At 53.4% G+C, this 25,396-nt stretch overlaps 1 protein-coding gene across 4 annotated transcripts in view; it reads right to left on the reverse strand.

The window, feature by feature from the left end:
- LOC116435727 (2-oxoglutarate dehydrogenase, mitochondrial) overlaps positions 1-25,396 on the reverse strand; it is a 30,961-nt gene that overhangs the window by 1,445 nt on the left and 4,120 nt on the right. The window contains exons 3-20 of one of the 4 annotated variants that reach the window (XM_032092279.1): positions 19,401-19,589; positions 16,853-16,955; positions 12,018-12,062; positions 9,536-9,651; positions 8,290-8,444; positions 7,719-7,865; positions 7,169-7,259; positions 6,090-6,269; positions 4,932-5,060; positions 4,212-4,391; positions 3,909-4,061; positions 3,116-3,218; positions 2,774-2,902; positions 1,705-1,855; positions 1,482-1,609; positions 1,216-1,394; positions 997-1,068; positions 381-503 (exon numbers count right to left, since the gene is read on the reverse strand). In XM_032092279.1, the coding sequence (XP_031948170.1) occupies positions 381-503; positions 997-1,068; positions 1,216-1,394; positions 1,482-1,609; positions 1,705-1,855; positions 2,774-2,902; positions 3,116-3,218; positions 3,909-4,061; positions 4,212-4,391; positions 4,932-5,060; positions 6,090-6,269; positions 7,169-7,259; positions 7,719-7,865; positions 8,290-8,444; positions 9,536-9,651; positions 12,018-12,062; positions 16,853-16,955; positions 19,401-19,589 (2,373 nt within the window). Of the gene's footprint in view, positions 1-380; positions 504-996; positions 1,069-1,215; positions 1,395-1,481; positions 1,610-1,704; positions 1,856-2,773; positions 2,903-3,115; positions 3,219-3,908; positions 4,062-4,211; positions 4,392-4,931; positions 5,061-6,089; positions 6,270-7,168; positions 7,260-7,718; positions 7,866-8,289; positions 8,445-9,535; positions 9,652-12,017; positions 12,063-16,852; positions 16,956-17,073; positions 17,165-19,400; positions 19,590-25,396 lie in introns of all 4 variants that reach the window. The other 3 variants (XM_032092280.1, XM_032092281.1, XM_032092282.1) reach the window with 3 other exon arrangements.

Genomic DNA, 25,396 nt, shown 5'->3' on the forward strand with positions numbered 1-25,396 from the left:
GATTGGCCACCCATTCCTGACAGCACCAACCCTCCCAGTCAGGGTGTCCCCTGGGGAAGAGGCAGAGGGGCTACCAGGGACCTGCCTGTCCCATGGCTGTAGCTGACTGAAAGTGGCTGAATTAGGTTATGTATCAGTGTCTGTTGGCTCCAACAGCCCTGACCTCCCCACCGAGTTTGGGAAGGGATCACAGCCCCTGCAGCCCACATGAGCCAGCAGCTGCACATCGAGTGCCAAGCCAGTCCTGAGCACCATGAAGTCCTTGGCCAGGCAGAGGCCTACTGCCTGTGTTTGAGGTGCACGAACGAGCAGCCCCCAGCCCCATCCCCATCTGCCAGGGACACAGCGCCCTGCCTGGGCACGGAGCTGCTGGTACTGACCGGTTTGCGGAAAGGCAGGAGGATCTGGCGCCGGAGGACATGGAAGAAGTTGGCTGGAGTGGAGCAGTTCACGACGATCCAGTTGCACTCATAGAGCTGACGCACATCGAAGTCATCCAGCTTCTGTCTCGGCCAGCAAGGGTGAGGGGATTTCACGAAACACATGGTACCTCTTGGCCTCGTGGCTCCAGCAGCAGGGAAAGGAGTGGTCCCCAGCCCTCCCTCCCTCCCTCCCTTTCCTTCCTTCCTTCTTCCTTCCCTTCCCTCCCTCTCCAGAGCACACAGAGACTCAGAGAGACCTGGGAGAGGCTCCAGGGCTGTGCCCTCCACCTTGGTCTGGCCATCGGGGTGGCCAGCAATCCCTTCTCATGCCACTTTCAGGGCCACCTCTACCTCAGACTATTCCGCAGCCCCAGGTTTGGTGGAGGTGCAGCCGGGGCACCAGAGGCAGGCCCTTTCACCGAACCCTCCTGGCACGTGAGCCCAAGGCATCCCATGCCTCCTGCCATCAGCTCCCACTGTGCTAAGCCCACACGGGTGTTGCTGCCCTCCACCCAGCCCAATCCAGGGCACAGGAGGGCCAGGCTGAGCACCACAAACAGGGGCCACCACTCACAGGGAAGACATCGGGATCATCATTGCACATCTGCAGGAATCGCTCTGGGCGGGCAGAGGAGTGCTCGGGACCCTACAAGGACCAAGCAGGGGGATGGTCATTGCGGGCCAAGTCAGGCATGAGAACCCGACGTCAGGCACTGCCATGTCATGAGCAGTGCTCTGTCCATGCCACTGCTGTCCAGGGCTCTGCCTCCAGGGTGAGCAGGGGAGTCCTTACCATGCCCTCCATGCCATGGGGAAGCAGCAGCACAATGCCATTCTGCCTGACCCACTTGGCCTGCCCGGGACAGATGAACTGGTCGATGATGCACTGAGCAGTGTTGTGGAAATCCCCAAACTGGGCTTCCCAAAGCACCAGGGCGTTGGGACTGGCCATGGCAAAGCCCAGCTCAAATCCTGAGAAATGGAAGAGCAGTGAGAGGGTTGGGTTACCCTTCCAGAGCAGCCTGACCCTGGGCAGTGAGCACAGACCCACTCACTCACCCAAGACACCGTACTCTGACAGGGAGCTGTTGCAGACAGTGTACGGAGCCTGGTTGGGCCAGAGGTGGTTCATGGGGATACAGGTCCTCTTGTCCACGTTCTGATCATGCAGGACATGGTGGCGATGGCTGGAGAAGGGAGAAGAGTTACTTCATCATTAGCCTGTGGATCCCTTCCAGAAGGGCTGGAATTGCCTTTAAAGCCTCCAAAAGCAGGCCTTTACCTAAATGTCCCCCTCTCAACGTCCTGGCCACTCAGGCGGATGTGGATGCCCTCTTTGAGCAGGGAGCCAAATGCCATGTACTCTGCCAGGGCCCAGTCGACCGTCCGGTTCTTCACCATCTCCCCACGGGTTTTCAGAATACGGCTCAAACCTGCTGGGACAGGAGCCGTTTCAGAGCCAGCATGGGACAGAGCTCCAGTGACACCAGGTTTGTTCCACAACCAGCCCACGGACTGACAGACTGCAAGTGGCATGGGCAGAAGAATGGATTCACCTCTGCTGGAGGGATGAACCACGGATGAGGAATAAGGACTGCAGGGAAAGACCAGCTCCAAAGAAGAGCTATTCCTTGGTTCACTTCCCTTACCCACACCTCTCTCGTGAACAAGTTCTCATAGACTCAGGAGTCTGGGTGAGAAGGAACCCTAAAGATCATCCAGCCCAACCCCTGCCACAGGGGTTTCTTCCACTAGAAGGGACATCTTCCACTAGACCAAGTTGCTCCAAGCCCTGTCCAACCTGGCCTTGAACACTTCCAGCCACAACTTCTCTGGGAAACCTGTGCCAGGGCCTCACCACTCTCACAGGGAACAATTCCTTCCCAATATCCCATCTAACGCTGCCCTCTGACAGTGGGAAGCCATTCTCCCTTGTCCTGTCACTCCATGCCCTGGTGCAAAGTGCCTCTCCACCTCTCTGGAAGCTCCTTTCGGCACTGGAAGGGTCTCTCAGGTCTCCCTGGAGCCTTCTTTCCTCCCAGCTAGACACTCTCAGCTCTCTTGGAGTTCCCGCAGAGGGGCTCCAGCACTGGTATCATTCTCAAGGCATCCTCTGGACCTGCTCTAACAGGTCCAGGTTTTGCTTGTTCTGGGGCCCCCAGAGCTGGACATGTGGTCCAGGCAGAGTCTCAGGAGTGCAGCGTAGAGGGGAAGGATCCCCACCCTTGACCTGCTGCCCACACATACTGAAGCAATCCAATACGTTCCTTCCTTCCAAGCCACATCCCAGCCCTATCTCACATCTCTCCGGAACAAATGCCCCGTCTGGTACAGCTTCCACAAGCTCCTACCTCCATGGATAGTGAAATCCTCCACCGGCACTGAGCTGGCCACTTGACCAATGTGTGTCAGGTCCTCTTCATTGAGGCCAGTGGAAGGGCAGGTCATGCTCCGGGGCTGCCCATCCAAAGTGAAGAAACCTGTCGGAGGAGAGACATCATGGTGCAGGAGATGTGTCAGATCCATGGGAAGACCTCACGTCACGGACACCCTTCAAGCAAAGGTGGGGACACCAGGAACGGGGAGAGCACCACCAACCTCCCCTCTGGGGTGGTTTACTAGAAAATCTCTGCCATGGCTCTAGAGAGGTCAGGTGCTTTGCTATGGCCTCCAAATCACTGCTAGTGCCTTACCCGGCCAAGGTGAGTCCAGCCAATGCTTGATGTGCAAGATTTTCTCATCCTTGGATCTGGCATGAGCCTCCTCACAAATCTTATCGTACTTGGCAATTTCCTCCTGAAAGGCAGAACCAGGAGGCAGAAAAACATTAACGGGGGATTTCCAAACAAGGGCGTTGAGCCTGAGGACCTCAGTGTAAGCTTGCAAGGGTGCTGGAGGGCAGAGGTGGTCCCCACAGCAGGGCACTCCCAGAGCTGTGCAGTTCAGCTTCAGAGAGCACAGCCACAGCTGGGACCCCTGTACCCCAAGGGACAGCTCTGCTACGCTCAGAGCTGACATCTTGTTTTCAACCCTACTGATGCTGAAAGGTGGTGCCAGGGCAAGCAGGGCTGGCGGAGCGTCTGCGTCGCAAGCTGCACAAGCAGCAGAACCGGGACAGGACCTGCCCCAGATATCCGTGGCCACAGCAATCCTGAACGCTGGGATGTGCCTGTGCTGCAGTGGCCCAGAGCCACATGGCCTGTTCCACACTGATCACAGGCAATCCTTGAACTAGATGTTCCTGCACTTTTCAGAGCTGGCACAGTTGAAGGATGAGCCTTGGCTCCAAACTCCATCACTGCCAGGTCTGCAGCGCACGCCCAGCCCCAGCACAGCTCTGCCACCTTTAGGTTACAAAGCACAAGCCATGTTTCCTGTGGGCCCAGGTGGGCCCTGCACATGGTTCACACCCAGGTCTGAACCACCTAAGTAGTTTCCCGTGGAGATGCCACCTACAGCTTTCCTTTCAGGCCCCACAGATGGTACCTCGTACTCCGGCTGATTTACCACCCCCTGGGAAATCAGCAGCTCTGCGTATTTCTGCAACACTGGCTTCTGTTTCCGGATCTGTTTGTACATCAGGGGTTGCGTGAACATGGGCTCATCCATCTCATTGTGCCCATTGCGCCTGTAACAAACCTGCCAGGAAAGGAAAGAGCCTTTGAATACAGCTGCCTGTGGCCAAAAGCACTCGGGAGCTACCTGGATCATATATGAGGGAGCGTCCCAAACAGCCCAGGAGGGACTTGAGCACACCCCAGCTTCAGGGACTTGTGCCACATTCCTTACCAAATCCACCACCACGTCCTTGTGGAAGGTGCTTCGCCATTCTGCTGCCACATTGCACACATAGACAACGGCTTCAGGGTCGTCTGCATTGACATGGAAGATGGGCGCGTTGACCACACGGGCTACGTCGGTCGGGTACGGGGAGGAGCGGGCCATCCGCGGGTCTGTTGTGAAGCCAATCTGTAGCAGGTGAGGGGAAACAGGATGAGCACAGTGTTACCAACTGGATTTGGGACACAGCTTTGTTAGGCAGCTCCTTCTTTGGACACTGATGTCACGGCTGGCTTGGCGTGAGGCAGCTGCGCTTTGCTGGCCCAGGAAACTGTCCACACAGCTCCAAGGGCAGCTCAGCTGCTGCAGCTGGGCTGTGGATGCACAACCTGCCTGTCTCCTGTGTCTGGACACAGTGGTACATCCTGGTACCTGTTGCACCTGTGGGGACAGGCTGGTACCAGCAAAATGCCTTCAGTTTCCGTGGTGGCAGACAGGATCAGCCCTGTCAGACCTCGCACACTGAGCATTAGGTTCTATCACCTCTGCACCAGACTGGGCTCAAAAGCTGCTGCCGTTGAGCAGCTGGGTGAGAAGTACCCTCTGCTGACCGCAGGTTAGGGCCACTGGCAGGAAAACAGCTGCTGCTGGTTCCAGCTACTCCCTGGCCCAGAGCCTGCAGAGACAGCTCTGCCAGAGGCCCACAGGCACAGGGGATTTGCTCCTCACCTGGTTGTTGACCACAACATGGACAGTGCCGTGGGTGGTGTAGGAGGGAAGGTCGCTCAGGTGAAACGTCTCATACACAATGCCCTGCCCTGCAAATGCAGCATCTCCATGCAGGAGGATGGACATCACCTGGGAGAGGGGAAGCCACGGCAGTCATCAGGGACAGCGAGCAGGACACCAACCAGGAAGGGGCCCAGCTCTCCTCCCCATGAGCTTTCAGCATCCTGGAAAGGACATGGAGCAGCTCATCAACACATCCAATTCTTTCCCAGGGGATGGGAATGGAGTCACCCATGGCTGACACACCACTGGGCAGAGGCTGTGGACACCAGCCCCACCCCAGCAAGGGCAGCACCCTTGGGGCACCCTGAGAAGACAGCAAAACACCACCTGGTATGTCCCAGCTGGGCAGCAAGTCCCATTCCCAGATACATACATTGCAAAGCAAAGCTTTTTTCTCACTGGGGGAAGAAGAGAAGAAAGCCCTGTTCCCTCACAATTTCAGCCCAGAAGCCCCATGGGCAGGAGCGGGCCCAGGAGCTTCAGAGCCACTGACGTTATTTTGTCACCATCCCAGGGCTGGCTGAGGACACCGCCTGCCAGGCGAGGACAAGATCTGTCTATTTACATCCAGCCCTTGGGGTGTAGGAGGGAGGGAAGCACTTTGGATCTCACTCTTCCACTTCTTGGGGTTGGAGACAGGTCTGCAATGAATCACACAGCAAACAGCTCCCCACAGTCCCTTCCCACTGGGGTGTGGAGAGCTGCCTCCTGTTGCCAGCTCCAGCTTTCCCAGTCCCAGGAATGGTTATCTCTAGTCACATTGAGATCCTGCTGCCAAGCCGTCCAAGGTGTGGTGCTTGGACTGCCTTGGAGTGCTCCTCGTGTCCCTGTCTTCCAATAAGGGGTTGTGCATTTGCTGTGCACACAGCCCAGCTTAAGTCAGTTCAGAGATGAAGAAAGCAGCAATGGGAGCCTAGGGTGGGCAAGCCCCTCCCAAAGTTATCTCCAAAGACAGAGGAGAAGGATGGGGAAGCAAAGTCAGGGTGACAGCAGAGGAAGGGGCACATCAAACAAAAAGCAGACAAGTTACTTCACTTTTCCACCAGCCTGTCTCCATCAAAATCCATTCCCTACACGCATCTGAGCAGCACTCACCTTCTTCCCCTCCGTGTCCCCACAGTAAAATTGCTCTGCCTTAGTCTTGCCTTGAACAACAGGATCAGCTGCTTCCAAATGAGAAGGATTTGCCACCAAGGAAAGGGTGATGTTCCTGTCAGTGACACGGTTAATCCGCCGGTGGTACATTCCCAGGTGGTACTTCACGTCACCGGAGCCCTGGCGGAGGGGAGAAGAGAGTCACCCCCCAGGAGCATGAGTGGCTTTTGGGATGTGCAAGGAGACAGAGGAGTGCTGACCCCAAGGCTGGAAGAGGGGGGCATTTTTTGGAGGTATTGTCACAACACAGCAGGCACTCACTACAGGAGCTGAACTGGCACCCAGGAAAGCCTGTTCCAGGTGCCAAACCACCACCAACTTACATGCATCCAGCCCATCTAAATACAGCTGAAGGTGCGGGGAATGAAGCAAGTGTGGTGGGTTCGGCAAAGACCCTGAATAACAGGTGACACTCGTCTGAGCTCTACCCACACTGTGGCAGCACGACCATCCATGGCACCATTCCCAGTACGCTGCCAGGTACCCCGTCAGGGCACCTCGAGGCCACAGGCTGCTGCTTTCTCACCTTGAAATCCCACTGAAGGTCATGACAGGATCAAGCCAGCCCAGCCCAGCTTCCCAAAATCCAAATCATCCCAGCTTATGATGCTGAAGCTTTGGAGCATGAGTTTATTGCAGCGACAGAGCTTTTGGAGCTGCTTTAGAACCCCAGATGGGGACCAGGGGCACAAATTAACTTCTGCTCCTGGCCACCTTCCGCTCCTCTCAGCATCCACCCCAAGGCTGCTTCATGCCCTGGAGAGCTGCCAACAGCCTAGCCTGTGCTGGAGACACCAGCAGCAGCCAGGGCACACATCACCCCCAGGACAGGCAAGGACAGACCAGCACTGCCACCTCTACAAAGACTCCCATCACCCAGGTGTGCTTGCAACGTGGAAATCCTTGCAACACCAGTGCCGCTGAGTGACACCAGAAGCAGTGGCACAATCCAGTCACAGCCCTTGGGCACTGCTCAGGGAAGGCAGCAGGAACCCGCTGCAGGCAGGGGAGAAGCTCACCTCATCAGCAGCCTCCAGCTTGGAGTCGAACTGGCAGAAGATCTGCTCCAGCTCTTTCCTGATCACGTTGGCAAGAACATTCAGGCGTCCCCTGCAAAAGCAAGACTGCTGCTGATGGCCACTGAGTGCTGACAGTGACCTACAACCCCCACTGCCATGGCCCACGACTCCTGCAATGGCTGTGGGGTCACCCAGAGATGGAGGCTTCCCAGAAGGAGCCTGAAGATCCCTCAACACAGGGATGGTTTGGCCAACACCACATCCTACACACTTGCTGAGATGCCCCAGAGTGGGCAGGTGCTGGGATTCCACGATGATTCCAGCTCTGCCCTCAAGCCACCACCCCTCTCCAGATGAATTTACGAACAAGCTGGAAAGACTCTGATGAGCAGAGAGCAGCCAAGGTCTGAGCTCTCCAGCTGAGGTTCATCACCAACCAAGACCAGTTAGGTGATGGCAGAAACCAGTGTGCCCACCAGTACCAAACTCTGGCAGTATCTCCCCACCTCCTCCCTACACCAAGCAGCACCATGGCTTGAGGCAAGGTTACCTGTGGGGCATCCCCATGATCACATAATCCACTCCCTTCTCACTTGACTTATCAATAATGGTCTTTAAGGCTGGGATCAGCACTTCACATCCCTCCAGACCAAAACGCTTCTCTGAAGACCATTTCCGATGGAGGAACTCCTCAAACCTAGCAGGCAAAGGGAGGGAGGGATCAGTGCCAGCGCTGCAGTTGAGGGCAGAAACCAGAGAAGGGATGGGAACTGCACCAAGGGAGCCACAGCACTGACTGATGCTCAAGCTGGTACCATGCAGCACACAGCAGTCATTTCAGTGTCTTCCCACAGAGCTCAGCTGGCCATTTCCCCCCACTCTAACACCGTGCTGCACTTGGTCCTTATTTTTAGACCTTTTCTTTCAGGATCATCCACATTTGCAGGCTGTTTGCCAGCACCTGAGCCTGCCAGGCTGGCAGCTCACTGGCGTCAATCTGCTCATTAAGCTGATGGCAACAGATGATGTCAAGATGTGACTCAGCTGGTGACTGCATCAGTCCGGATGGGAGCAAACCTCCTGGGGAAGACATGGAGAAGGTGAAGCCCCCCACAGGGTACCTGGTAGAGCGGACCAGCCTGGCCAGCAGCGTGCGCTTCTCTTCATTGGTGAACTGCATGATGCCTGGGGTCTCAAACTTCTGCCGGATCCACTGGCACTGCTCCAGGTCATTGATGAACATGAACTCCACACCAATGTGCTGGCAGTATGCCATCTGCCCCAACGGGAAATGGGGGGCCATCAGACAACAGCCAGGGCTTCAGCACCTCAAACCCCCAAAGGACAGGCACTTGCAGCACCCCATTGGGTCACAGGGCCAGGGGCTCTTCATTCCCCCCTTTACCCTTTAATCCAAAAAGCTCTTCTGTGCCAGCAGAGACACCAACCCTCATGCCTGGCAGCTGGAGGGGGACCCCAGCTGCCAGCCCTGCAACAGCCCTGCTTTAGGAGCCTTGTTTGAGTTGCATGCCCAGGAAAAAGGATGCGGCAGGGCAGCTCGGACTGTGCACAAGACCCAGCATCAAGCTGTTTAATTCCCCTTCCCTGAGGGGCCCACAATCAGCCCTTCAGGTCCTTTACATCCACCTCAGAGGAGAGATTTTCCCTCTTGGTGGCATCACCTGTGAGCAGTCCAAAATCCCACATCACAGGGCAGGGGAGAATCAGAAGAAGCTCCTCCCGCGATACATGGGGAGCCCATTCCTGCAGCTGAACTAAGATGTTGGCACAGTTTTGTTTCTTCCAAGGTCAACTAGTCTCAGCAGAGACCATCTGAGCAGCCTGCAGCGTGCCTGAGAGCTGCCTGCAATCAGTCCAAGCACAGGAGGGGATGAAATTTGGCAGAAGAGGGGAACTGCCTGCACGAGCTGGAAGCCCCAGCCCCAGGGGTCTCAACTGCACCAAGACCCTCTGATGGACCCCCATGCTGGACAGTAACACTGCTGCAGTGCCTGGAGAGGGGACCACTGGCCTCCAGCCCACTCCTGTGCTCTGCCAGCACCAGCTGCTGCTTCAAACTGGAAAGCATAGCTGGAGAGGTTTCAAAAAAGGCAATATCCAGTTGCCTGGGGTTTGCTCCACCCTGGGCAAACCAAGTGCATTGCTGCAATGCAGCAGAAAGCTGGAGGCGATCGGAGCTGAGCAGGTTACTCAAGGTGGCTCTTGTGAGTGGAGCGAGTGCTGTGAAGCAGTTCCCAAACTGAAAATCTTACAATGTGCAGGTTGACCCAGGACTTTCCAAAGACAACCGCTCTGCCCCTGCCCCTGGCTGCACAGAGGTCTATGCCAGACCCCTCCCCTCCTCACCTCCAGCCGACGGATGATTTCCCGGAGTGGAAGAGCCGATTCATTTCCACCGATGAAAGTGGTTGTGGGCAAGTGGAAAACTTTGTCGAGGTCAGATTCATCCAGACCGTAAAAGCCTGCAGGATTTGTCATGGGTGGGACAAGCACGAGAAAGAAGGAAGGAAGAGGGCCGGGGATGCCGTCAGGTGCATTTGGGAGAGGTGGGGAAGGGACAAAAAAAAGCAGCATAAAAAAAATAATAAGCATGAAGGAGGTTTATAGGGATAAAAACCAAGCCATAATTAAACAAAAAGACATTAAGCACAGAACAAGGAGTTATTACGGAAGGCACCGCAGGAAATTAACCACAAAGCAATGTATATGCATGGAAACAGGCAATTAAAATCCATGGTGAGTCAGGGAGTTTGGAGCCCCAAGAACACAAAAAATACACCACAAATTGTAACAGAGGGGAGAGAAAAGAAACAGGAATTGAGGAGTCACCGAGCACTCTGGAGGTATTGGCACATGGTGGGAATTAAAAATGGAGTCAACACGGAGAAGGAAACAGTTAAAACACACACAACCAAACAGACAAAACCCCAAGGAGGGAGAGACAAAGAAGAGAAAAGGCAACAGGGCTCTGACAGACTCTCCTGAATAGCTCAGCCTGGGAGCAGGGTGGTCAGCAGCCACTCAGGGGTTTGGCTGCCCAGGTACCCTTTCACCCCAATCAACAGCTTTTTAATTAGAGTTTTTGCCTAGGTCTGCTCAGCAAACCTCCTCCCTTTGGCGCTGGCAGCTGAAGGTTTGGAGGCAGCTTATACTCATGGTATGGGGGCTATGGGGAGCTGGGCTGGGCCTGGAGAGGGGCCAAGCAGGCCTCGAGCCTTGGGATTTAGGGCTGCAGGTGAGTCCCACTGTACCCCAAAGCCATCAGAGGTGCCTCACTACCCACTGAAATTCATGGTTGTCTTTGGGGAAACTGAGGCACAGAGGAGGAGGGACAGTGCTGACCTTGCTGAACTGATGCCGAAAGGCAGAAGCAGGGCCAGGAACTGGGGAGTCCGAGGACCCTTCTGAAGCAGGAGCTTGGATGAAGGAGTGGGTCTACAGCCCTGGCACCTCTCTCGGTCTCCTGCTCATCCCTCCCACGCTCCCAAAAAAAGCCTGGTCCCAAGGTGTTTCCTAAACCCAGGGCAGGAGCTGCAGAGGAGACACATACCACTACTCCTCCCAGCTTCCTCCAAACCAGCCCAGGATCCCATCTGGAGGTTCTTTTAGAGAGGGGATGGGGAACGTCATCTAAACACTGCAGGGCAGTGTAACCCACCTTCCTCATGGAATGGGAGGCAAAAAACTGGCCCCTCCTGCGCTGGCCCCTTCCCTGAACTCCATCTTAAAAGTCTGTCCCTTGCTGTCTGGTCAGGAACAGACAGTGAGCAGTAGACAGCCCAGTCCCTGGAAGTGTTCAATGCCAGGCTTGGAGCAACCTGGTCTAGTGGACTGGATGGTGTGAAAGGCCCCTTCCAGCCTGAGCCAGTCTGTGATTCCATGACGATGGGGCTGGTCATGGCTCATCCCTGTGCAGCCTTGAGGGGCAATTCCAGAGACTGGGAACACTCCAGTCAGCCTGTAGTGGACACATTCCTGGCTGCCACTGCTGTCCATCCCCTCTGCTGCTCACGCCACCCTCCTGGACACCAGAGTCCCAGGAGAGGGAACAAAGCCCGGCCCCAGAAGCTCCACTCTGGAGCTATGCCTAGGAACATTGAACCAGGCAGGAGTTGAGTTTGGCCCCATGCCTCTGGGGCTTCTCTTTGGTTCCCATGCAAAGAGAAATCCGGGAGAGAGGCAGCAGGGAGCATCCCACACAAACTGCCTGTTGAAGGGTTTCAGGGAATCCTCAGTAATTTGCTGAAGCTTGCAGACCTGCAGCACAAGGTTTTGGCTTGTTCTGCTGTGATGCTTTGAAGACACCCTGGCACACTTTAGGGAGTATCAGATTTTACAGGGAGTTTTAGGACATCTAAGCATCTTTGCTTCTGCTTTGCTGCAGCCTGCCAGCTCTAACAACATTCAGTATTTATAGGCAGCAGCACCATTGGATGGAGGAAGACAAGGGACAAGCTGCCAAATTTTCCCTGCGAGAAAACCAGGAGAAGACAGATTGGATTTTTAGGAGCCTTGAACCAATGAGGGAGATTGAGGCCTTGTAAAATTAATATTCACAACAAAACATGTACTCTAGCAAGCCAGGCATGCAAACATGGTATAGAAAAGGCCAGCAAGGCTCAAAACGAGGATTTCTACAAGGCAAAGTGTCACTAACCACACACCTACATCAAGACTTTGAGTAGAAATTAAAAATAAAACATGTCGCAAAACTCAGGAGTGGTGGGAGATGGGAGGGGTCCACTTTACCAGCTCAGTTCATGCCCAGAATAACCTATTCAAAGAGAGTCCTGCACTCCAGAGGGTTAAGGGCTCATTAATTGCATACCTCCTACTGTTAACACTCTCAGCCGCTCCTTGAACACTGCGAGGTCTGGGGGGGCAGGGAGGGAGGGGGTGCAGAAAGGGAGAAGATAGAGAGACGCAGTCAAAGTTAGTAAAAAAACCCTGGAACCGTGAAAACTAGTCATGGAAAGCACAAGTCAAAAAAATACAGTATTTAAAATACAGTCAAAATCCATCAGAAGCAAAAGGGCAAGGATGGAGGATGACTACACGCTAGGCAGAAGAGAAATCTTAGTGGGAAGTCTGATGAGAGGAGGGAGGAGCAGGAGGGGAAGGGCGGCATCTGACACTGGGGAGCAGTTGAGCTGCATGGTTTGAGATCTCCTCTCACACCTTGATGGGAGAGGGGGTGGCCTAGCATCTTCATCTGCCACGACCAAAAGCATCCTGCCAAGCTGCATCACAGGGACTGGGACCCTCTGCAGAGCAGGGAGCTGCCTCCCACCAACACCTGCTCCACAGGGTTTGCTCTGCTCGTGCTACTGGGAGGATTTCAAGGTCAGCCCAAGAAGGTAAGGGTGCTGCCTTTGCACAGAGGAGGAGGACTGGGGTGTTAATAAGCTGGCAGCTCACGAGGCAGGCAGGCACAGCCGTCTCTTCTGGAGCACGCTCGGTGTGGGCGGGAGCACCGGCACACTGGAGCAGTGGGCAAGCAGACAGCACCAGCGCTGCCTGCCCGGCTAGCTTAGGTGACCCAAGTGCCTCAATCTCACCTGGGTTACAAAAAAGGCCTTGGAAACACTTGTCCTTTGGGTCAGCAGGGAAAATCAGACCAAGTGGGGAAAAGGAAGATGGGAGCACTTCAAGCCCAGCTCCCTGCAGGGGCTTGCCTGGCTCTTCCTGAGCTGGAGGAGGATTTCCATCAATTCCCCTTGGCATGAGGCAGAGGCAGCTGCCTTCCATGGGGAGAAAGACAGACAGACAGCCTTCCACAGGGAGAAAGACAGGCGGACAGACACACACAGCCTTCCACACACCACCCAGATTTCAGCGTGCTAAGGTACTATTTCTTTCTTTTTATTTTCAGGGTCATACTGAGTTCCTGTAGTCATCCTGTCCTTGTTTTACACACTTACCATGCCAGACCAGCTGCAGTGAAAGATCAGGACGAGATTACTTTGTTTTTTAAATAGAAAGGACAAGAGAAAGGGGAATTTGGTGGCTCCAGCCCCACCACTCCTCTGACTGAGTAGCCCTGGGCAGGTTTTCTCCCTCTGACAATTTTCCCAAAGATCACACTGCTTAATCCAAAGAGGGCTTCCAAACCAGCACCAAACCAGTTGCTAAACAAAAGGCAATTGAGAAGAAGGATCAATTTCTGAGACTAACCATCCAACTCCTTTGAATCACAGCACTGTCACTTAAACTGTTGGCAACAGTGATCACACCACAAAAGCTGACCTTTAAAGGACTTCACTGTTCAGAAAGAGGAAACAAGATTGTTTCCAAGTTTCAAAACCACTCCTGTTATTAAGTGCCCTGTCAAGTGTCACATACTCTTTCAAAGCAAAAAAAAGCCAGCAGGATCTGCTTAGAAATTGGCTTTTTCTGCCACAAGCAGGCGACACCCAACCTCAGGCCCAGCTGGAGTTCTGTGTTCTGCACCACCGCAGCTCCTTCCCCACTTCCTGAACACTATTGGCAAGCTAAGTTCACCCAGTTATAGTTAGGATTGACCAGATGAGGTTTTCCAAGATAAGAATACCAGGGGGAAATCTACTCAGTATAAATAATACTTACAGCAAGATAAAAAAAATTCCTTTGCTAAGCTCTAGCCACCTGAGTCTGGGGTTCTACCCCAAGACACAGCCTCAGCATGAGCTGGCAGCTGCCACCATTGTATCTTGCCCCCAGATATTTATAATCATTATTTCCTATGAATTCATGGATTCCTGGGAAGCAAATCAACACCAGCAGCCACAATGACAGGTATTTTAATATGAAAGCCCCAAAGGAACAGAGATTAAGCTTAAGGGCTTGCTCAGACCCATGCTGAGGTTCCTTCCAGCCAAGGCCTATGGACTAGCCATGCCTGAATGCTTCCCACCACAGTGAGCCACACCAGGACACACTGCTTGGCTTGTGGTAACTCACCCCGGGGAAGCAGGAAAAATGGAGCCTTGACTGCTTCCCCTGGATGATGGCTGGCGCTGCCAGGAAAGACTTGCTCTTGGATCACACTGGGCTCTGCATCCTCTGAAGCCAGGATATGGCTGGAACATACCTGGCTCCTGAGGAACCAGCAGACTCAGCAGCTCTCTGAGCTGACTTTCCCTCTGAACTGACCTTCCCCTCAAGCAGACCTGTGAGTTGAATATACAAGTGGAGAACAGTAAGGAGCAGTGTCTCTCAGAGCTCTCTACTGGGATCAGTAGGGTTTAATTCCTCCATCGATGACATGGACAGTGGAATGATGGGCACCCTCAGCCAGGTGACACCACTGAGTGTTGCAGTGACATGCTGGAGGGACAGGATGCCATACAGGACATACATACTTGGACAGGCGGGAAGAGAGGGACTATGTGAACTTCGTGAAGTTCAACAATGCCAAATGCAAGAGCCGGGGCAATCCCCAGTCCCAGCACGGAGGGATGGATGGATGGATGGATGGATGGATGGAAAGCAGCTTTGTAGAGAAGGATTTTGAGGTCCTGGTGGATGTGAAGCTGGACATGAGCCAGCCACGTGCACTGACAATCCAGAAATCCATACATGTCCTGGGCTGCATCGGAAGTGTGACCAGCAGGCTGAGGGGAGGCGTTCTACCCCTCTGCTTCACTCAGGTGAGACCCCACCAGTGCTGCCTCCAGCACTGGGGTCCCCAGGGCAAGACAAACATGGATTTGCTGGAGCAAGTCCAGAGGAGGCCACAGAGATGCTTGAAGGCCTGGAACCCCTCTGCTATGGAGATAGACTGGGAAAGCTGGGAGTGTCAAGCCTGGAGGAGAGAAAACTCCAGGAAATCCTGTTGTGACCTTTCAGTGTATAAAGGGACTTACAGGAAAGGAGCAGAGAGACTTTTTACCAGGGTTTGCAGTGCCAGGACAAGGGACAAGGGTTGCACACTGACAAAGGGCATGGCTAGATTGGACATAAGGAAGAAATTCTTCCCCGTGAGGGTGGTGAGGCCCTGGCACAGGTTGCCCAGAGCAGCTGTGGATGCCCCATCCCTGGAAATGTCCAAGGACAGGTTGGACAGGGCTTGGAGCAACCTGGTCTAGTGGAAGGTGTCCCTGCCTGTGGCAGTGGGATTAGACTAGGTGACCTCTTAAGGTCCCTTCCAGCCCAGACCATTCTGTCAGTCTATGACTTCCTGAGCCGCACGGTAACTCTGCTCCCCACACCCAGCTCCCTTTCCTGCTGAGGGACAGCTGTCACTGCCACCACTCACAGTTGACTCTCTCTGGGTTTCATCCAGGCCCTGCTCTACTCTCAAAAGGGATACGCATCCACCAGGCGTAAGGCTTCAGGGCTCTCCTCTCCTGCTCTGCTTCAGAACTGTAGTGCCCACAGCAGAGGCTAAAAACCCTGAGCTGGAAAAGCCTTTCCTCATCCTCTCCACTACCCAACCATGGTAAGGGACTCCAAGTTCACTTAAAAAGTCTCCCTGCTTTCCTCGCAGTGCTGACTATGAGCACGTCTTCTCCCACAGCTGGGTTCACAGCCATCATCTCCCCACCTCTTGCCATCAAAATATCTCAGGCACAGGACATGCTCCAAGCTGGAGCTGGACTGCCCCTGAGGTTCAGCCAAGGTTTGGTCCTCCAGAGAAGCATGTCAGAGTCCAGACTGTGGGATGAAGCAGCTTCCTCACCATCCAGTGAACTGGTCCAACCAAAACCTACTCCCTTCCCTACCGCTCCTGGTACACTGTAATCCTGTCGGAAGGTCCAGCAGGTCCAGGGCTGGTGTCCCTGTGCTGGCAGACGAATAAGGAATCAAGGTGATTTACATGCACCGTGCATTCTGATTGGCTGGTTCAATTGGCGAGGTTAGTAATCATCACTGCTGTTCTACTCTACGTTAGGAGCAGGAGCATGCCTCTGGAGCACTCGGAGTGCCAGGGAACCACCCTGGGAAGCACCAGTGAGGTGGCGGAGTTCAGCAACCTCATCCTGGCTGGGAGAATGGTAGCAAACTACAGAAATCAGCTCTAAGGCACATGGAGAGGTGCTGGGTTTAAGCACTTTCAGATCAGGATTTCAAGTCCTGGGGACCACACACACACTTCTGTACAACACCCATGCAGCTCTCACTCAAACACATTTGGATTTCCGCCTCTCTACTTGGACAGGAATGCATCCCAAAGCTTCCTTGTTATGATCACCAGTAGGGACTCATAGCTCAGTCTTGGAAAAAAGGCAGCTAAAGGATTTAGAGATGCTGGGGCAAGCTGGAAGTTCAGGAGGGCAGCCTCAGCCCTGCAGAGATGAACCCAGTACGTTCACCCCCAGCTCTGAGGGTCCCCAAGTGCAGCAAGAGGAGCTGAGAGAACAGACCTCCAGCTCTCACCAACACAAAACCTCTCTGCTTTGCAATTCCAGGAGATGCAATTGCTTCCAGCCCTTCTGGGCTTTTTGCTTCTGGGTCAGCACGATCAGTGATGGCACTGGCTGAAGAAACATGAGCTGAGTACTGGGGTGACAGCCGGAGGGTGGCAGGACTGCACTGCTGCTGCTGCTGCCGGCAGCTACAATTTTAGAGTGATCATTACTAAGGAAACTTCAGACCCCCGACTTGTGAAGCAATCTACCTAAGAAGCTGTGAAAGAGAGGGGAGCTCAAGCAATGCAGCACCAACTGCTCTCAAAGCCCTCACCCAGTTTGTCTGTGGATGTGATAATATCGGCTGGAAGGGAGGAGTCCAGATCTGCATCCAAGATGCCCAGTGGATCGAGTTGTGCTACATGATGCCCTCGAATCTATGAAATGCACCAGGAATGGAAAGGAGAACAGGAACCAAAAGGGAGAGAAAAACAAAAGAGGGGAGGGGTAAAAAAGTTAAATTACATTAGAATTAATTTGCAGAGTAATTCTCACCGACGTTTGGAGAAACAGTTACTGGTGCATCATCAAAATTTACACAACTAATGCCGAGAGGATCAAGCTTTGCAATGTGGTGACCCCTGACCTGGAAGCAACAACACAGATTAGTCATCAAAACAAGTGAATTGAAGAAACATTCCTAAAAAAAAAGAAGTTAGAAAATTTCATTCAGACTTTCCCTCTTCACATTTTGTGCAGAGCTACCCCAATTCTAGCTGCAGCTGAAGCCTGGAGAAGTTGGGCTTAGTGTCACCTACAGCACACAGGAGAGTGCCAGCAGCCAGCAGGACTGCTCTACCTCACACCAGGTTTGGCAGGGGTGCGGGGCGATGGAAGCTCCTGCACAGCAGAGACGGGGTGTAAGGGTCTCCTGATGCTTTCCCAGTGCCCAACTCGAGCAGCTCCTCTCTACAGATGCAGTAACTTCACACTGATGATCTCCTCCTAAGCATCACAGGCACATGAAGAGGCAATTTGCCCAGAGAAGCTGTGGTTGCCCCCTCCCTGGCAGTGCTCAAGGCCAGGTCGCATGTGCCTTGTGGAACAACTTGGAAGGTTGCAGTAGGTGTCCCTGCCTATGGCAGGGGGGCAGCAGGGTGGAACAAGAGAAGCTTTAAGGACCCTTCCAATACAAAGTATTCTGGGATTATATGAATTCTTCCCTGTGAGTGTGGTGAAGCCCTGGCACAGGTTGCCCAGAGAAGCTGTGGCTGCCCCTGGATCCCTGCAAGTGTTCAAGGCCAGGCTGGTCCAGGCTTGGAGTAACCTGGCACAGTGGAAGGTGTCCCTGCCCGTGCCAGGGAGGTGGGAACCAGATGGTCTGTAAGACCTCTGCCAAGCCAAACCACTCCACAACTCAAAAGTAATAATGACTTGGACATGCAAACACAGTTGCAATTAAGGAGTCCTCACTGATGCCGCAGCAGAGTAGTAATTGCTCACCTATAATCACAGGGAAAACCAAGCTCGATCCAAGTAAGAAATTCTTGTGTGATGTTTTAAGTAGGTTACCAATCACATGCAGGGCTTCCTTCACCTTCCTACTCTTTCATACCTCCATATACCGTCCTGAACCTCCCCACCTGCACATCCCGCTGCAGCTACAGCTCTACTGTGACACCAGGGCACGGAGGGAGGTGGATTTCTCACTACAAATAGCTTAGAAAAATACATCCAAGAGCCATCATCTTCCTGCGCTGCCATTCAGAGCCTGAAGAAGAGACGAGCATGCTGAAGAGGTTACGGATTTTGTGTTCAAATCACTGACTTTGAGCTTCTGCCTCCAACTACATCAGTCACTGCACGTTCAAACTCGGCGTCTGCCCGCTTGCTCCACTGGCAGGGGCTGCCTGAGAGCTGGCAGCGTGGTCATCTCTCATGGAATCAGCCATGCAGGCCCTCGCAAACAGGTCCCGATGCTGACATCAGCGCTGCAGCTGCAGAGGCAGGCAGGGCAGGGGCACTATCTTGGAGCCAGAGAGCAGGGCCAAGGCTGGGCAGACCTTTGGACTCGCCCAGTGCTATAGTTCCTGCCCTAACTCACAGCCTTTTACACTGGATTTTCCCCATACCTCAGCAGGAACACAACTGCACAGCACTGCAAGTGCTTCATCACAGGAACCCGTGAGAAGCTCACGGTCACAACTGCACAGCATCTGGCTTCATTAACTTCTCACCACAGCCATAATTACAGCCCCCATACTTGATAAACCAGAGCACAGCAAAAAGTAAAACTGTAACACAGATGTAGAAACACACTTAAATGTTCTCCCAAGTTAAAATACTTGCTGGCCTTCCCCCAGCCAGAGGATGTTTCTTTCCTGCTCCAAATTCATTTCTCCCAGAAGGCTGACTTGACCGCATTGGTCTGAGCTGCAGCCCATCAGCACCAGAGGCCTCTATCAGGCTGCGAATCACATGGCAACGTTTCCTGAGCCTTCCTTTTAGGACCTTGGAAGTTCTGTCAGCAACAGGGGGGAAGCAGGATGGGTGCTCCATGCCACTGCTAAGCATGGCAGGAGCCCACGGCACAGGAGCAGCATTCCAGAAGGCAGCAAACTACCCTGTGTGGAGAAGACCTCCCCCTCCCTGCCACCCTGTTTGGATGACAAAGCTTTAATCTTCCTATTGTCTGGCAAAGCATCAGCTGAGCTTCTGCCCCAACAGATCAGCTGCTCCTATTCCAAACCAGGCAGCCCAGCTCCTATCCTGCGTGCTCTCCATGCAAACACGCGGATCACTCACACTAAATCCAGCCCCCCTCAGCCACCGCAAGCCCCTCTACAAAGGACGCGACCCTCCTCGGCACAAAGTCCACCTACCTGATATGCCCTGATGAGAGACTGCACTGCAAGATGGTCCTCCACCAGTTTATCCACGTTAGGCTGTGCCTGAACCAGGGACTGCGCTTGGGACAGGGTGGAGAGGCTGGTAGTCAGTGGAGGGGGGCTTTGGTAAGCAGTGCCTGGAGCAGCTCCAGCATTGGCGTTGCGAAAAAAGATGTCCCATGACTAGAAAAAGGAAAGAAGAGAGGTGAGCAGGGTCATCACTTGCAGCCCAAACACCTCCTCGGCTGAGGTTACAGAGGTCTCAGCTCTACTGCCAAAGCAGGGGACAGAGCTGCCTCCTCCCCTGTACCTCAGCTCCATGCAGCCACTGCTGAAGGCACCCACCTGCCTTGAACAAAAAAGCACTAAAGCTCTCCCACTATTCCAGCTACATCACTGTCCCACTTCCCATCCATACAGATTGCTTCTCTTGGCATGAGGCCAACACCAGAGCCACCCCTCTCTTGGCAGTGGCACCCAGGACAGGACACAGTGATACCCCGTCCCTTGGCTCTGCTCTCAGAACCGCTGCTCTGAGCAACGAGCCCCAGCCTGGACTTCCAGCCCATTTCCCTCTCCCCAGGGGAAGCCACTGCCCTCTAAACACCCCAAATATTTTCTGAAAAATATTTTGGCCTTGTAATCAAATACACCTCTTCATCTTTCCATGGTCTGAATGGTCTGAGACCTAAATCCCCACATCAGCTGTGTTGTTCAGCCCTCAACCAGCAATGGTTTCCTTTTTCTACCTCTTCTTCAATTTCTCCCCATCCTTTTGGTGACACCAATGCCAGCGCTATGGAGGTACTCCCATACCAGCTCTCCCATGCCCAGAATGAGGCAGCTGCCAACAGGCTCTGCTCCTGTTCCCTCTGCAGATGGGCATTTTTAGGTGTTAAGAAAACAAACCAAAACACTTGGAAAGGAAAAAAGCCCTTGACAGACTTGGTGTACTGTCATACTTTTCCAGCACCGTCTGAAAAACCTGGAAGTGTCCCAGGCCAAACCCAAGTTAACCTGTCTCCTTGCAGAAGCACCAACAGATCTGGGGAAGGAGAGAGCCTGGCCAAACAAAGTCCAAGCCACATCCTCCCGTCACGCTTGTGCCTTGTCTCATGTGCCGCCAGATGATGGCAAAGGATGAGGGCACAGCAGAACAGCAGCTGTGTGCCAGCACAGACCCAGGAAGCTCGCTAGAGCAAACAAATCCCGTGGGATTTGCACGCTGGTTTCAGCCCAAGGCTCTCTCCACCGACTGGGAGCTTGGCATCCTGCACCTTGGAGGGCACCAAATACAGCCTTGGCGATCACAGATGGGCAAAGCCCAGCCAGCCACCCCCAAAGTGTTTAAATGAGGTAGAAAAGTGCCCTCAAAGCAGGGTTTGTTTGGGGCAGAAAACAGTTTTTGTCCCCTGGAAGCAGCGTGGGGAGGACTGAAAACCTGCCCTTTGCTGGAGTCGCCTCAGCTCAGCTGCTCCCCCCAAGAGCTCCTCCAGTTGCAGCACCCATCACATGTCCCAGGAAGGTATTTCCAGCCCCAATTTACCCAAGCACCCCATCGCCCCACCACATGACTGCACAAGGTGAATAAATTTAGAAACAGGTCACGCTAAAGGAACATAAATAAAATCTGGAACGCTTTGACACTGTAACTGATAAACAATCACTCCCCCAAGGGGAAAAAAAAAGGGAAGACAGAAAACACCCAACCCTCTTCTGACTGCTAAAGGAAATTTCAGTGGGAAACGAGGAAGATCTGCTTTATGTTCCATCCCTGCTCTTCCCTTCCCCACGCTCACAGAGCTCCTGGGTGCCCCCAAAGCCATCAGCTCCTGCAAACGGAGGGACAAGGACGCGGGGATGGGCTCTGTGCCCTTGGGATGGAGAGGAACCTGGCTGGCTGCTTTGCTCCGTGGTTTAAGGTTGTTTCGTGTACTGGCAAATAAAGACAGGCAAGAGCAAAGGAGCACCCGTCAACCTGGGAGGGGGCTGGGGACAGGGACGGAGCCAGGGGTGTCGCCTTTATAACCTTCTCCCTTCTGCCATTCATACCTCTTGGAGTGGCAATTTGCTTCTGTTTTGGAAGAGAAAGTTCACTTTAAACTCTGCAAACAAGGTGTGTCACTGGCTGGGTCAGCTTGGGCATTTTCACTGAGTGCTTTATTGCCTCACAGAATGATGTCCGGATGGCACAGGGCAGGCTGGGGCCCTGATAAGTGCCAGGAAAACATCACCTTTCAACCTGCTGATGTGGTCTCGAATTCAAGAGAATCCAAGGGCCGTCCCAAGAGTTTCTGGGGAGCACAGAGGTGCCTCTGGAGCCCACATCTCCCACGGGAGAGGCCGAACAGCCCCATCAGAGTTATCCTGTTTTATCACAGGAAGGAGAACTTTGCCTTAATCCAGCATTTGACAAAGGTAATGGCAGTAATAAACTCATGGGGTTACTCCCCTCTGACTCCTCTGTGCCCGTGGCAACTCTGTGAGTGCTCCACTCACTTTTATACACTGTATAGACACATACAGGATGTAAGATACATAGACACACATTTGGGGTACAAGAGAGCTCAGATTCAGGGCATTTTTAGACAGTCCCACAGACACAACACAAAGCATTAGTCTGCACTGGCTTTCCCAGCGCTCCTCCATGCACTGGCAAAGCGGGATTGGTGAGCCAGCTGTCTGCCACACACCAGGAGAGTTCAGGCTTCAGAGGGATCCTGAGCTCGGTTCTGTGAGTGGAGCTCAGGGCTGGCTCCTCTATTGGGAACAGCCCCAAACCAGCTCACCAAGCCAAACAAGCACCTTCTACGAGACTCAGCTCCCAAAGAAGGGTGTGGGCTCATACTGTCATGTCCCAGCTTCCCAGCTTGGAGGTCAGGCATGCACAGCAAGAGGACAGGGGTGACGTTTCCTACCCACTGCAGGCATTGAGGGTGCTGCAGGCTGGGAGGTGCATAAGGGACACACAGCTTCCACCTCCAGCTCAGGCTGCTTCCTGCTCCTTCCCCTGCCATGGGCTCCAGAAGCACCAACCCTGCTTGGCATGGTCCGCAGGGAGAAGAAGAGGAATATCAGAACTTAAGGCTGAAGGAGGAGGAGAAGTAGCCTGAACCAAATTTAGGGCAGGTAATCTTTGCTGAGGGCAGGCAGTCAAGCAGCAACCAATGGGCTCATGCTATGCACATTGCCGTGTCCCTTAGCAGCCTAGACAAGGACCTTCAGTTTTCTGAGCTGTGATGGGCTCACCCCTTTTCATTTAAAATCCCAAACACTGGCATGTTAAGGAGTCTGTGTTAAGGGCTGCTTCATGTACAGATCCATGAGGAGAGCTGGGTCCCTGTCCCCTGGTTCAACCCAAACTCCAGGGGTGCTGCTTAAGGAAGCTGAACCTACCCCAGGTGTATGCAGGTACCACCCACCTGCAGCCACAGCTCTTTGGCCACCTTCCCCGAAGCACCCATGAGCTTGCTTAGGAGATGGGAAGACAGTGTGGTCTGTGCCGAGCACCCAAGATGGTCAAACAGGGGGCAGGAGGATGGTGTCCCCACATGCACGGGATGAGGTCCAGGAGCAAGCAGCACCGACCCTGTGGCAGCCCTCTGGCACCCATCCCCCGTGCCCTCATCTCCCCTTTCTCCCACTCTGCTCTGATTTTTATCATTCTATTGTTACTATTATCCAACTCTGCTCATCGGACTTTGAAACTGGAGTTCAGCTAAAGGATTCCATGCAGAAAATTCCCTAAAATAACCTATTTTTTACCTTCCCTATTTTAAGCAAGCACTAAAGCTTGTCCTGCAGTTTAAACCCCTGCTGTCTACAAGGAGGAAATGGATTCAGTGTGCTCAGCTGGGACCACCACATCAGCTGGAAGCCTCAGAGGTTTTTGGTGACGACAGCAAAGACACCCCAGCTCTTCCCACTTGAATGTGTCCCTCCCTAGTGGGACGCAGCACAGCGAGGAGCAGCTGCTCTCTGTGCTACATAGGGACAGAAAAACCTCAGCCAGGTCCGCGTGACAGCGTGACTCCTTCCAAGAGCTCCACCCTATGATCTGACCCTTCATCTGGCAGGATGGAGGCCAACGCTTATCAAGGACAGGAGTGGCACTTTCCTCCCCCGGCAGGGCACACAGGCTGATGAAGACTGCGAGCCAGCATGACCAGAGATGGCTGCAAGCCCAGCCCGAGCACAGCAGCTCAGCATCCCACCAGGAACAGGGGACCCATGGAAAAGCAAAGACAGGACAAACGAGTGCAGACACGACAAAGGAGTGCAGAGAGGAGCTGCGAAGGAATCTTGGTAAACAGGTCAGTGGAACGAGGTGGAGTCCACACAAGAGACAAGGCCAGAATGAGGCCAAGTGCACCAGGAAGCACCGGCAAAGTCCACATCAACACACGCATCAAGCCCACCAAAAGTTCTGGGACCTGGAGCTGGATTTTGTAGGATCACAGAACGGTTTAGGTTAGAAAGGACACTCAAAGGTCATACAGTCCCATCTCCCTACTCCAACCCCTTTCTGTCAAGCAGGACTCCAGCTTGGTTTTGTTGGAAAAGCAGTCTTTGAGACTTGCTTTTTTCATCACGAGTCTCAGGTTTGCTTCCTGGAAATGGCAAGACTTCATTTCATTTCATTTCAATCATTGATCTTCCTGCTGTCACAAACGAGTCCCAGCCACGCAGGAGGAAAAATCCTGTGTCAGTTACTCCACTGCTCTCTGAGCACTGGAAGTACTTCCAGAGCTGTTGATTTCCAGGGGATCAGTCACCCAGAAATCACACACTTGGAATCCTTCACCATAAACACTGGACTTGGGGCCTGCAGAGGTGGTGAAAGCTCCACCCTTACAGAGGCTCAAAACCTGACTGCACAAGGCCCCAGGTGACCTGGTCTAGCCATGAAGATGGATGTCACCAACAAGCCAGAGGCCACCTCCAAGCTGGATGCTTGGACAGAAGCTCCAAAGTCTCCTTCCAACCTGAATTCTCCTCCAACTTCTTCAGCCAAGTGTGCACATGCCCTGCCTGCCTACAGACAGGCTGACAAGCCCCATTAACGAGGACACAAGCCCAGAAGCAAACCAGAGGTCTGGCCACAGGACCCAAATTCACTTCCCAGCCAGCTTCCATGGTCAGTGCTGATGTTTACTCTCAGATCCACTCGGAGTGACTTTCAAGACTCTCCAGAGTCTGGAATCAAAGAGCTGGTACCATAGCACGACTCTCTGCCAAAGACATGATTGTTGCTGGGACAAGGTGGTGTAACCCTCACTTGTTTTTAAATCAAGCTACAGTATTTAAGCTCATGGCTTTTAATTCAATATCGCACCTCTGAAGGAGGGGCTGTACCATGCGCTTGGGCAGCTCCCGAGTCACTATTTGCAAAGGGCACAACCCAAACTAAGATGTTTTGTGACTTCCGATTCTGTCGTTTGGCTCAGCCGTCTGTTTCCCTCCAAAGAAGCATGAAGTCAACATTTTTTGTGAAAATCCTACGTTGAGAACGTTTTAGCACCTACATTTTGGATGGGTGGGATCAGTGCCATTGAAAACACATCCACACTGCCATGAGTGCTGGGGCATAGGATTCCTTATACCCCTGGTTGCTCATTCACTCGCTCTATCCTGGCTTGCACATGACTCACGAATAAAGAAAATCCCTGCTCCACATCAGGACATGTTCAAAACTGTCCTAAAAATCCCCTGGGTAATGCTGAGACTTAGTCACTAGAGGAACATTTTCCTTGTGAAACACTGGGAATGGGGAAAAATGCTGTCAGGTTTCAGAACTCCTCCTCCCAGCTGAGCCCTCACCTGCTGGGCTCACTCTTGCTGGAAGAGCTTCAGGGATCCAGATCAGGACAGACCTCTGCACATACTGCCCACAGCTGGATTGTTTTCCCAGTTTGAAGTTCAGGAGCAGCTGGTGGGAATTCCTCTGGCCACCAGACCTTGTCCCCCTCCTGGTCTGCAGATCAGCAGTC

The sequence above is a fragment of the Corvus moneduloides genome, chromosome 27 (genome assembly GCF_009650955.1).
Source record: "Corvus moneduloides isolate bCorMon1 chromosome 27, bCorMon1.pri, whole genome shotgun sequence".
NCBI lineage: Eukaryota > Metazoa > Chordata > Aves > Passeriformes > Corvidae > Corvus > Corvus moneduloides.